Source organism: Watersipora subatra, chromosome 4 (genome assembly GCF_963576615.1).
Source record: "Watersipora subatra chromosome 4, tzWatSuba1.1, whole genome shotgun sequence".
In the NCBI taxonomy this organism is placed as follows: Eukaryota; Metazoa; Bryozoa; class Gymnolaemata; order Cheilostomatida; family Watersiporidae; genus Watersipora; species Watersipora subatra.
In genome coordinates, this window is record NC_088711.1 from 41,278,446 (window position 1) to 41,292,157 (window position 13,712).

At 35.6% G+C, this 13,712-nt stretch overlaps 1 protein-coding gene across 1 annotated transcript; it reads left to right on the forward strand.

Annotated features, from left to right (window-relative positions):
* Positions 1-1,775: 1,775 nt before the first annotated feature.
* LOC137393367 (uncharacterized) lies at positions 1,776-13,255 on the forward strand. The gene is made up of 7 exons (XM_068079892.1): positions 1,776-1,904; positions 2,139-2,312; positions 8,017-8,180; positions 8,680-8,795; positions 9,298-9,381; positions 11,474-11,606; positions 13,116-13,255. The coding sequence occupies exons 1-7, from the start codon at positions 1,812-1,814 to the stop codon at positions 13,240-13,242; spliced, it is 891 nt and encodes a 296-aa protein (XP_067935993.1). The 5' UTR covers positions 1,776-1,811; the 3' UTR covers positions 13,243-13,255.
* The last annotated feature ends 457 nt before the right edge of the window (positions 13,256-13,712 follow it).

A 13,712-nucleotide genomic window follows, 5' to 3' on the forward strand; every position in this document is an offset into this window, starting at 1 on the left:
CTGCTTGGTTGATTACAGTGTCGAGAATCTTGTCCTTTTGCTGTTCGTTTAATTAATTTAGTCTGAGGTGGAAAACAGCATCATGTTGCATCTTGATATTGGTAACAACTGAAGCAGATTTGCCATTTTGATAACATAATGAATCTGTCTTAAATCTAACGCAATAGTAAATCAATTATACAACTTATCTTTGACCGTGGAAGCTTCAAGCTTCCACAATAAGCAAATATTCTCTTGCACTCAGTTAAACTGAATGCAGTGTATCCTTCTGTAGTGAGTCAAGATGAGTCCTAGCAGTTTATGGTTTGTTTTAACATTCTCATTTAGATTTTTCAACACATGTATTATGTTTTTAGCATGCCCATTACAGGGACAAGAACATTGTTCTAAAAACCAAGAACTAGCAGTGCTACTAAAACAAAGTGACAGACAATGGAGGAAGGATGGGTGTAAGCCTTTCAGCCTAATCTATTTCTGAAATATGATTGTAACAAAAATAGGTACCTTTTAAAAAATCTGATCACGACAGAAAGTAATTTTTATGCTATTGAAGTGGATTTAGGTTAGCAGGCTGAAAGGGGTTGTCTGATCCCTGGCCTTCTGTTTTAAAGGAATAGCAACTCCTAACTGCTTGCTGCTTCAGTGAGGGAAAAATACCACTTCCTTTGGGTCCTAACAAGTGGAAATGACCAGAGAGATGCAACTGTTCTGCTGGTGCACTGTGATGCTGGTGCAATCTGAGAGATTAACAGCCTAACTTTTAATTGAAGATGATGCTTGTTGGTGCACTTGTGTTTGCTGGTGCAACGTGTAGACTGGTGCAATGTGTGTGTGTGTTTGTGTGTGTTTGTGTGTTTGCGTGTGTGTGTGCGTGTGCTGGTGCAATGTGTATGCTGGTGCAATGCGGGTGAAGTCGAGCTAGTCGATGTTCGCAGATAGATCCAGTGAAGGTTGCAGTATGTTTTGTATTGTGTACAAATATGAACATATCCATACAGACAGATTATTTATATTTAAGAGGGCAGGCCTTAGCAAGTTCAACCAGGTTAAGGGGAATAGCTGGGTACAAGAGTTTGTAATGAAAAACAGGCCCCGCCCTCAACACATGATTAGATAATGGCTAAACAAATAATGACAACAGAAAGAAAGAATAATTAAGAATATGTATAATTTGTCTCAGTCCAAATCACTATGTACTACGCGAAATAAGTGTATTGTGAAACCGTAGATCTCAATAACGCGATAACCAACTCCATAGCATTGCATGGCACGCTGCGGTAGCCAGCAATAAACAGTGGTTAAAAAATCACAGTAAAATAAACAAATAATAAATTTTGATTCATACAACTGACACTGTCTAAATTCAATCTGGTTTTCTTCAACTTTTTTCTGCTTGCCATACTTTACGTTTTTTAATTGGCGTTTGATTACATCATGAGTGCTACATGCAAAACACAAGCAGCACCCATAACTGCAAAACATTTTGATAGACAAACAACAAGTGGAAATTTCAAGCTGTAAAACGTCGAGCAAACTTGTGAGCAAAGAGCATAATTCCAGCATTAGTCAATGCGTAGCGTTTTGCAAACTTTTCCGCTACAGTATTTATATTTAGAACTTGCTATTATAAGTGAAAATTGGTGGAATAGCTGTTTTGACATAGAGGAGTTTCTGCAATGACGATAACAGAGAAGTTAGTGTCACAAGGCTGTTTGCGCAATATCATTAGAACTCTGTTAAGGCGCTTAAAAGAGCACGTGCGTTGAGTTGTTACGCGGTTATTAAGAAGGGGAACTCCGGAACAATTTTTAATGGCACCCAACACCTCAGACTACGAAAAACGACGGTTGCAAAACATCGAAGACAACAAGAGAGTTTTGTCCGAGCTGGGCCTGTTGAACCCTGTTAGTGTTCAAGCTTCAAATCGTGTGTGAAAAGCTTACAATATTTGTTATAAGAACAATAACGGTTTCTTTTTGTATGTTCAGTGCTGCCTAAAACAACTGAGCATCGATGTGTGCAAAATCTTGGTTTTGTTTAGTTTTTGTTCTTTAAAATCAATTTATATCGATTTTATTTTGGCTTATTATTACTATATTATAATCCAAGCATCTACTTGATTCCTTCACTTGTTACAGTACTTAAAACAATACATTGGCAAAAGAACTTCTACACAACTCTGTGCTCAACAAAAACCAGTTTTAAAGAAACCACAAAAGAGGCTATTGTCCAAGCCATCTAGCCCTGTAACTGACGATGAGTTCGAGCAGAAACCTTTAAAAAGGAGGAAATCGGCTAGGCTTCATGGAATTGTATGTATGACACAGTGTTCACCTATTAAGTATTTTTCAATGCTTTTCAGGTTTCTGGGGACTTTAAGCTATGAGTTTTGAGATAGCATTATAGAGTATTTTTGCTTGACATATCTTAGAAACAGTCAAATATTAATAATTAAACTTTCAGATTTTGCAAGGACACCTAAAACCTCTATTTAAGCGACCTGGCGCTGTATTTTTCAACCATTCCCACACAGTGGCGTTTTATTAGAGGTGACGTTAAATAGAGGGTGGTGCTGTATTTTCTGATTAGCTCATCAGAATTTTGGCAAGATAGATTCAACCCTTTTACGGGCTAAGCGATGTTAATGTTTACATATACATGTATACTGAAAATTAGTAACAAAATAGTATGTTAACTTTAATAATTATAGTTACCTACAGTAATTGTGTTGTATTTAGTGTATCTTAATGGTTATGATCTGCAATAGAATGCAACATTATAGTGTGTGCACCAAATGCAGTACGTACGGTAAGGAGTTCTTACCTTCAAGACACACGCATAACATGAACTTTGAATTTACTTCAAATAAGTTTATCTTACTAAACTCACACTTAAATTTAAGTTTTAGTATGTACTTTTAACTATTTTACTGAATTTCAACTCTTTATCACAAAAGTTTTATCCTTTATCAGTTTCTGTCTTCACTTTTACTATCACATTTAGCGTGTCTGGTTAAAACCTTTTTCAACCTAATTCCACAAGAAAGGCTGAGCAATGCAGTTATCGAAAGCGGCTTCTCACACAATTGTCCATTTAATGGCTATCGAAAAGAAAAAGGAAATTCTATTTACTGTATAGGATGTACATACCTTTGGAGTAACGTGACTTGAGCTGGTACATGTAGCGAGTAGAGCAGAGAAGAGGCAAAGACATATCAATGCTAATTATGTTACTGTTCCTTTTTTAAAAGTGAATTTAATGCATAATGAAATGGGATTTTTTTAGCAGGCTAAAAGAAGTTGCCTAATTCTGTCCAATTTTCTACTAGTTTTAAAAGAAAGTTTACCACTTTTGGGTCCGGAAAATCAGAAATGGCCAAGAAGACACAGCTTTCCTACTGGCGCAGAGAGTGCTCTAAGAAAGTAAACTAACGCGGTGCAATGTAGAAGGTAGCCTAATTCATCACTTATTAAAGATGATGCTCGCTGCTGCACTGTAAATGCTGGTGCATTGCAGAAAATTGCTAGCTAGCTAATGCTTGTAAAAGGATCCAGAGAAGGTTGTACAATATTTTGTCTTGTATGACATGTGCGTAAGAATCAATGTAACCATACATACAGAAGTTTGTACGTATTTATTCCCTAGAGGACAGGGCTTTAGCAAGTTCTAGAAAGGAATGTGGATGCGTCAACTATCTTGAGTAGCTAGTTACGTATATATTAGTTACGTACATATGATGGTTTGTATTTACGTAGTAGAAAACAGGCCTGCCTGCAAAGACATGGTTAAACAAGAAAATAAATACAAAATTAAAATGAAATAAATCAAACAAAATAAAACAAAATGAAATGAATAAAACATGAAAAACATGCCACACAAAGAAGATAAATAATGATATACATTTAGACATGCATTTTACAGTATTGTTTTTATGTAGCAGTCCACACCAGTAAATTAAACACTTGAAATTTTTCTGCCGATGTAGGTTTTTCTGTTTTATCTACTTTACTACACCATTAAATTGTTGCCCCTCTCGAATTCTGATCCCGAGCATGACCTCCAACTCTTTCAAGTCGTTAGCCGTAAGCTCCTTTTTGTGCTTGCTTTAATGGAGTTCTTGTTTTTAATAATAATTACAATTGTTGATTTGTTGCGACCATATCCCTTGGCAATATTAACAATATGGGTGTCTTCTTCCTATTTATTTATGACCTCCAACTTTGTTGACGAGAAAATCATTTTTCCTTCATCTTGTAACGTTTGTATCGGTCCCAAATTTCCTAGCTAACAAATTAAATATAGATACTTGTAGTTACACACATATGCTGAATAAAAGTTTATAGTAAAAAGGAGTATCATGCTAAAAATGAATATTTGCTCTTGCTTATGTACTTTTCACAAAGTTTCCTATGTGGAATGCTGACTTGAGAGAAATCGGTCGTCGTGTCTCTTCTAAAGGTTGTGAAAATGTTTTCGGCGTCTTTGTTATTTCGACGTGCGCAATAAGCACACTGAATGCCAAATTTGAACTAGGGCGAAAGTTTTCTTGAATTCGTGTGGTGAAATAAAAGTCATATGATGAGGTGAAAACCTCACCATGTTCAACTTCGTAAGATGAAAAAATCGTATATCAGGGTAATTGTATCCTAAGGGTTAGCCTGTCTTGACAAACTGTTGTTTTTGCGGAGTTGTCCTCCATCGAGTGGAGCGTGCAAAACAACAGCTTGTCACAATACGCACGGCACCTGATGCATCATCTGCACTGAAAGGGAGTTGTTCGCTGCAATGTTATGTCAGTCGCTCCATGGGTAATCTTAACGGATTTAGCCCAAAAATTTATGTAGAAAAAAAGATGAAAGTGTTTAACCAGAAACCAGTCTCTGTTTTAAACTTTAATAGAATAAGAATAAAATAAATTGAAAATAAAATCAATGAGAATAATTAAGACCGACTGATACAAAAATACAAATCAAACTGACTGAGCGGACAAATAACAACATGTTTAGTTGCTGTTGTTGCCTAAGTTCTTATATTCCACTAAGTTTACCGCAGAGACTGGTCTCCGGTTAAACGTTTTTATCTCATTTTTTTCTACATAAATTTTTGGGCTAACTTCGTTATGATTACCAATGGAGCGACCGACATAACATTGCAGCCAAGCCGCATAGACAGAAGAGAACAACTCCCTTTCAGTGCAGCTGATGTATCAGGTGCCGTGCGTACTGTGACAAGCTGTTGTTTTGCTCACTCCGCTCACCGGAGGACAACTCCGCAAAAACAACAGTTGGTCAAGACGGGCTACCTGAGGGTGCACTGTATGTCGAAGTATGAGACCGAGGTAAACAAAGAACTACTCAGATTATAACATATTAGCAGGATACAGTTAGCGTTGTAAAACCTGTATTTGAAGGCCATTGCACTCTTTTTTCAACCCTTTCCCTAGAGTGGCGGCCAACTAAATGGTGGCGTTGTAGGCCTATTGTTTAAATCGCTCGTCAAATTTTTTGGAAGATAACTTTAACTCTTTTACGGACGAAGCGAATGTCGTGTATATTTTGCATTCTCCTTCGGGAGAGCTACATTAACTTTTTTGGATACAAGAGATCTGCTAACTTATCTTCAACTTGTCATAGATATCTAATTAAATATGAATTGGGAAGCGGAGTAATATCTCTACAAGTTGATATCTGCTGCCTGCAATTAACTCACAGTAATTTTGTAGCCTGCATTGCACTTTATTGGAGCTTTCTATTTTTTAAAATTCTAAATTTGAAGGGATATATATATTTTATAACTATATTTCACATTGTTGCATAAAAGCTCATTGCACTCATTGATATGCTTGCAGCCAAAACTGGCTTTTTATGTGCAATAAAAAGAAATTAAGAACGTTGATCTATTGTAAGCCAAGTTTAGATAACCGCAATGATGCTGTCAAATGATATGCTATAAGTCTGCAAGTTTATGATATATATAGTAATAATCTGTCAAATGATACAAATATATATTAAAAAACAAGTAACGTAAACAAACCATATCAATAATACATGCAGAACCAAAAAGTAACACTTTTAAAAATAAAATATTTGCATCGTTTGCTCAGACAGTTGTGTTATGATTGTTGTTTTCGTTTGGACCCGTTCCGTCTTTTTAAACGTAAATAGTTCACTGTTGTGCTAACCTGAGTTTAAGATTATAAGAGTTTAGACAATGACATCATAGCTAATTAGCAGTGGCGGCTGAAATGCTACGCTTCCAATTGATAACATATTACTGAGACACTAATTTTCACCTTCCAAAAAACCCACTTCAAAAAGTAGCTAAGGTTACTTAACTACAACGATTCTACTTCTCCATTTTTTACTTTGTTGGTGATTCCCATATATTAAAAGTTTTCCTTTCCTAAACGTTTAAAAAAAACTCTAAAATTATCTATCGATTAAAGGGTAAAATCCGTTTTTTGAATAATTAATTTTTTAATTATTATTATTAGAATTTAAACTTCTTTGTTAGTTTAGACTAATATAAAAGTCCTCCAGTCAATATTTATTTTTTAGCACTGGTTCTAAGCTTCAAAAAGTGTAAAAAAAATTCAGCTCAATGCAAGTGTATGTAAATTTTCTGAACGTACGCCGCCACCAGAAGTGAGGCTTATATAAACCGATGTTTACATGATTGTCTATACTCTTCTATGTTTTACTCAGGTGCGAACTCCTTCATCTATTGCAATAGCCGATGTCATAACTAGAGGGACAAACAGGAAGCGCAACCATTGACGTCATTTTGGAGAAGTAATTTTTTTAAGCGTTTTAACTGTGGTAACCTTTGGTTGAGTTTAATCTTGAAACATCCTGGCAGTCAGATCACCTAAAACAACAAACAAAGTATCAAATGGAAAACTATGATACATTTGTATAAGAATAATTGCTCCAGAGTAGATATAACCAGTTTTTCTATAACCAGTATAGAAAAATATCTATACTTTCTGATAAAATCTTTTAAAGGTTGACTTGCAACAAAATTCACATTACAGTTATTTGGTATCAAAAGATTCACCATGTCTTACTCTGATGTGTTGTAGGTGCAAACTATGTGAAAATGGGACTACAACCTCTTGAAAGCTAAAAAACGAACAGATAACCGCAGCCATCAAGAAAACGCTGTAGATTAGAATCCCTTTCCAAAACGGCTCTAATGAGACGTAGCTGAACAAGATGGCTTCTGTTTACACTTTCATGCAACCTCATTCGTCGAAATATTTTCACAAATATACTTCACGCATTCAATAAAACCATGTTTATTGTCTTTACGCGTCTATTTTATCATCATTGTAATGCTGTCACTTTCAGCACTGATATCTCAAAACCTACCGTGAAAATTCGTTTAATTTTTAACATTAGCTCGAAAGAGTGATATCATTCACTGATAAACATGACGAGCCTGTTGGTCACCTGTGATAGTTGAAAAATGCTGCAAAAATTATTCGCGCTGTTTGACAGGAAGTATGGGTCACATGATCAGATTACGACTAGATGATTAGGCCAAGCCGAAACAAAGCTGTAAAGTAGCGAGCATCTATATTTGATACGATCTTTTCTGGAGAACCCGAAGTGTTTGTCATAAAATAGTGCTACGAGACATTTTATATTGAGCCTTTTATTGGCCTTTCAATGCGCGTGATAACATCACTTGTCAAAACAATAACCAAATTGTTCGAGTACGTCAGAAAAGTTAATTTATTCCAACCTACGGCGTTTTCGTGATGGCAGCGATTAACTGTTCGTTTTTGAGCTTTTAAGAGCTTATAATCACATTTCCACATATTTTGCACCTACAACACAGCAGAGTAAGACATGGTGAATCTTTTGATACCAAATAGCTGTAATGTGAATTTTGTTGCAAGTCAACCTTTAACATTTGACTTAAGTGACCTTTTAATTCTTAAAACTATAAGCTAAAAATGATAGCTGTAGGAAAGACAATCTGAATGTTATGTGATGCGTTATTGTTGTTCAGGATCCGACAGACGCTGCTCTGGAAGAGTTTGAGAACGAAGAAAATGTTTCCCCGGTCAGAAAGGTGTATGTTCCAAAAGATAATGTATACGGGAGCATCGAGGGAGTGGTGCCAGGCACCTGGTGGGAGACCAGGATGGAGTGCTCCCGTGATGGTGTACACAGGTATGTTCAGCAAAGCCTTGGAGAAATCATTTCAGCATTCCTTTTGTGTGATTTAAGTTTCAGTTTCATTGATTTTTAGTTACAAGGCTAAGAAAGCTAAGGTTTTTGATAAGATTAAAATTTTGTGGCTGCAGACATGCTATTTAAATAACAGGTTTTTACATGTAAGCTTATAAGAAGAGCTTTCTAAACTGAGCGGCAGTCCAAACTATCAGATTTGATAGTTTGGAGGGGGGGCAGGCAGTCCAAACTATCAGATTTGATAGTTCATACTTTCCATTTTAAAGATGAACTTACACAAAATTTTAGTAAAACTTATCACTAAATATCAGTGTTTTTCTATCATTTGCGAGCATTTTGTTGTTTGAGGTGATCTGACTGCCAGGATGTTTCCTAGATTAAAATCGACACAACTTGCTCATCATTAAAACGCTCAGATCAAGCGAAAGAGCAATTATGACGTCTGTAGGTGCAATTGATTACTAACAATTACCTGCAGGCCAACAGTGGCTGGTATCCATGGCAACACAGAAACTGGAGCCTACTCTATAGCTCTCTCAGGTGGCTATGAAGACAACGTGGACCTCGGTGACTGCTTCACCTACACGGGAGAAGGTTGTTGATATTCATTGATTTCAGTGCTCACACTATGTGAAGGTTTTTAGATAATTGTTTTTAGACCACTTAATGTTATCATTTTTGCTAACACCAAAAATGATTACAATAACCGATTGATAACATTAACCGAAATAATGAAAATTGCCATTTTATCTTTCATTAGGTGTTGCAAAATAAATAAAAATAAATGAAATGATGTATCTAATAAACAATGAAGCTTACAATACATTATTTATATAGAGTCGTCCGACTTTGTCTGATTCATTTGTCTGGTCTATTTTGTCGAGATGTTCTCAAAATATGTGATTGTCAGCCCAGTTGCTCACTTCGTTACTGTAGCTTTTCACTGGGCTGATTACAGATGTAATATAAGAGAGCTTCTGCCAGTACAGTGTTAGCAGTTAAGACCCTACCAATTCTAGTAATTGAAGTTGTTACCAGTAAAGCCATGGCGACATATTTTATAATGTGACGTTGTTACGTTCTTACTTATGTAAAGGTGGCAGGGACCTGAAAGGAACACGGGCTAATCCAAAGAATCTTCGCACAGCTGCCCAGTCTAAAGATCAGACACTCACTCGAGGTAATCTGTCTTACCATTGAAATACGGCCAATAAATTACTGATCAGTTTTAAGATACAGTAAATAGGCCTACCTGTAAATAAAATAGATTTCCAAGCTATTAACAGTTAGTAGATCGCAAGCAACATTGTAAGAGTTCGTACATTTCCTAAGATGTGCAAATGCCATTTCTGTTTGCGGGTGTTTTTCAAAATAAAATTCACTCTATTTTAGGTAATTATGATAGACATATGTATTCAAGTTTTGTCCCTAAGTTTCATATTAAGAAATCATAAACTAGTGCAGTTGGCTTATAAAAGACTTGAAGTTTACTTTATAATCTAATATAAACTGAAGAGGAGCTGCAATTCTGGTTCTGAGTCTAAATCTAGGTGATTATTTGTAGATTTTGATTCTTAAAGGTTGACTTGCAACAAAATTCACATTACCGTTATTTGATATGAAAAGATTCACCATGTCTTACTCTGTTGTGTTGTAGGTGCAAAATATGTGGAAAGGTGATTACAAGCTCTTAAAAGCTCAAAAACGAACAGAAAATCGCAGCCACACAAGACCACCGTTGTTTGGATTCCCTTTCCAAAACGGCTCAAATGTGATGTAGTTGTGAGAGATGGTTTCTGTTTACACTTTCTTGCAACCTTATTCGTCGAAATATTTTCACAAATATACTTCACGCATTCAAGAAAACTACGTATGTCTATTGCTCTTACGCGTCTGTTTTATCGTCATTGTAATGCTGTCACTTTTAGCACTGATATCTTATAACTTACCGTAAAAATCGTAAAACTTTTTAACCTAGCTCGAAGGAGTACATATCATTGTTTGATAATCATGAAGAGCCAGTTGGTCACCTGTGATAATCGAAAAGTGCTGCAAAAACTATTTGCGAAGTATTTAGCGAGCATCTATATTTGATACGGGGTCTTCGGTAAAACCCGAAGTGTTTGTCATAAACTAGTACTACGATAAGTTTTTTATTGAGCTTTGTATTAGCCTTTCAATTCACGTGAGAACATACGTGACAAGACGATAACCAAATTTTGTGGCTACGTCATCGAAATAAAGAGATTCCAATCTACGGCGGCTTTTCGTTTTAGAGCTTTTAAGAGCTTGTAATCACATTTCCACATATTTGGCACTTACAACACGACAGAGTAAGACTTGGTGAATATTTTGATACCAAATAACTGTAATGTGAATTTTGTTGCAAGTCAACCTTTAAGCTGGATACTGGGTGTTTTTTTCAGCAAATCTTTTACATATGTATAACATTCCTCTTTATTATAATTTATTGTAATCATTATATGTTCTATGCCCGGAATAGTTGTATTTATCCTTCCACACATATGACAAACATCATTTTCTGTTTTGTGACCCTAACACACTACATTCATCATCGCATCTTTGAGTTTATGAATTTTCTGTTACTACACATCCTACACACTCTCACCTGTCTCATATATAATACATACTACAAGCAATTTGATTATTCCTAAATAGAGATGATCGTATATGTCGTTTTCTCTCTCAAGCGCAGCAAGAGAGAAAGCAATGTTTTTATGGCCAACTATGAAATACTTGTTATTCAAATCGAATTGGAGAATTTGCATCGACTTGACACTTTGCATTAGATGGAAATTTATACATAATACGAAGCATAAACTACATAGGTTATTTACATTATGCGCAATTTATGCTATAGGAAGTATACGATATAGGAGCGTCTACTATACTATTAGATTACCAACTTTTAAAGCACTTTTGTTCAACTCACTCGAAAGTTCATGATTTCTGTCCTTTCATTTTAGTTTTTGTCATGTAGTGCAAAACATCATTTTGTTGATTACCCTTAGTCTAATGCCAATAACACTTTATGCAGATACACAGGTTTTTCCAAGCTTCTTTAGGCATGTCCATCATATGTTCAATTGCAGGGTTCTTTTAACATTTGTGTTAAATGTATATGGATAATTGGTGGGGATACATGTACTTGATTCCGGGCTGACAGTCTTCTTCCTGTGAAGTGTTGGTCAGGTATAGATAATTCTCTCACACACTCGAAGATACTAGTAACTGGTGAATATTTGTTACAGGAAACCTAGCTTTAAGTCAGAGCGTGAAGACCCAAAACCCTGTGCGGGTGATCAGGGGATACAAACTGCCTACAATCTTTGCCCCAGAAACAGGCTACAGATATGATGGTTTATACACAGTCACCAAATGCTGGTAAGCATACCAAACGCTATGTGCAAGCAAACCTTTCGGTTTTATATAACTTCAGATTATTTTTAAATAGAAAAATATCTGTTTTAATCTAAAACTATCTATATAAAAAAATATATATGTTGATCAATTTTGTTAAATTTGTCAAACTTCCAAAGCATGAAAAAATAAGCAGGATCTATAAGGATAACAAGTAAGCCTTTTAAGATATTGTTGTGAGTTGTCTTTTCTATTAATAACATCATTCTATGAATCACCTCACCTACCAGGGGTTGCTCAGTGAGGAGCCAATTATCACAATAAAATAGTCAGAAAAAGCATTGTAGCTGTTCCAACAGAAGCTATGTAGTGGGAAATCTTGTGGCGCACAAAGCTAAAATATTATTTTTTCTTCTAGCAAAGGTCATTGTTTAGTATCGGCCATTTCAATTTAACTATGAATAATTGTTCTTGAATAAACAGCCTATTCTATGCATTTGATAGCTCTATAAATTTTACTAGAATGACATATTTAAGCCCGCCAAAGGCGCTAATACATAAATGTGAGAGTATAACTTTGTATTTGTCTTGGGCGCTAAATATTTACTGTTGATTTTTTAGCATATAGCCTACTTTATTATATTTGTTTGTCAAGCATTCTTAATTGTGAACAATCACAACATTTTCATGCTTAGAATGGGTTCGAAGTTGTTTCTCTCGAAATCATGGAAATTTTAAACTCTCAACGAATTCGATGACATTCTGCTTCGCTAAATTTGTGCGAAGAGATTTGCCATGAAAGTACCATTCGACATCATAGAAACACTCACTGCTGATGAATCCGAATCGATTTAAGTTCTCGGCTAAGCTCTCCCCAGTGGAGGAAAAAAATTTCAGCATTACTATCAAGTATCCTTGCTTAGTGAGTCAAAAATTGAAATGAGCAGTGTCTGTGAGTCTACCTTGACCAATATGAGCAATCGTCATGGCCCTGAACTACAGAACATTAAAGTATTTCAGTAAAATTAATGGTTATCTAACGATTGGTGTTGTCTGCACGTGTTATCATTTATGCATAATAGCAAGCTGATTCTATCATTTGTCCATCTTTAACTCACAAAGCTACTTCGTATGTGCAATGTATGTGGTTATGTATATGAATTCTCTGAGTAGTTTCCTACTTACAGTAAATTATGACTGCAACATTTTTTTAATTCATAATTTATCTTTGTTGTTTCGATTGTTGGCAAGCAGGTATTGCTCCAATTGCGTGTGGATAATTAGTAAGTTTTGCTTGTCGCAATTTTTTATTGATAAGCGACCGTGGAATCTCAAAGGTGATGGAGAAAATAATTGAACTTTTTACATTCAACAGGATCACAATGCTCTATTATCAACAATGACCAAAAATCACGACTCACATGACAAATCACCAAATATACAGTACCATAAATTCGTGTTGATAAGTTGCTATTCTGAACCAGATTGCTTTGTAATTGACTCCAAAACCAAAGAAAGTTTATTGTGTTATAGGTATGCTACTGGAGCATCAGGCTTTGGTGTTTGGAAGTTTGCCTTGAAGCGCTGCCCTGGTCAACTACCTCTCCCATTTGAAGTGGAGAAGTCGCAAGATGATAGGGAAACATATACACTGGCATAAGATCAAATTTACATGAAGTTGATTGAAGTGTGAGCATTTGGTGAACATGGACATTTCTATGAAAAATGTAAATAGTTCAACTTTATTTAGGACACTAGGAAGTATTGCCTGATGTTGCTAACTAACCTAAGTCATAATACTAATATAATAACAAAGAGACTATCCATCAGGATAAGCCATGTACTCCCAACAGCGTAATGCAGCTGCATATTAACTAGTCTGAACTTATATATTACTGATTACTAGATCATGCAAGGACAAGTCTGCTGCTGCGAGACGCGAGTAACGGAAAGCCATAAGCAAATACATCTACATGACAAAGTTGCAAATACATTACACCTGAACAATACAAGGTTTGCATAACAACAACCACGTAACCTTCTATAAATTGCAGGAGTCTTTTAAAGCAATAACTAGCAGTATAAGTGAACAGAGAACCACTCTTGAAATACGATGGTGGTCCTGAAAAG

Coding starts and splice junctions, on each gene's coding strand:
- LOC137393367 (XM_068079892.1), top strand. CDS start 1,812: ATGGCACCCAACACCTCAGACTACGAAAAACGACGGTTGCAAAACATC. Junction 8,181..8,679: donor TCCCGTGATGGTGTACACAG/GTATGTTCAGCA, acceptor AATTACCTGCAG/GCCAACAGTGGCTGGTATCC. Junction 8,796..9,297: donor CTTCACCTACACGGGAGAAG/GTTGTTGATATT, acceptor ACTTATGTAAAG/GTGGCAGGGACCTGAAAGGA.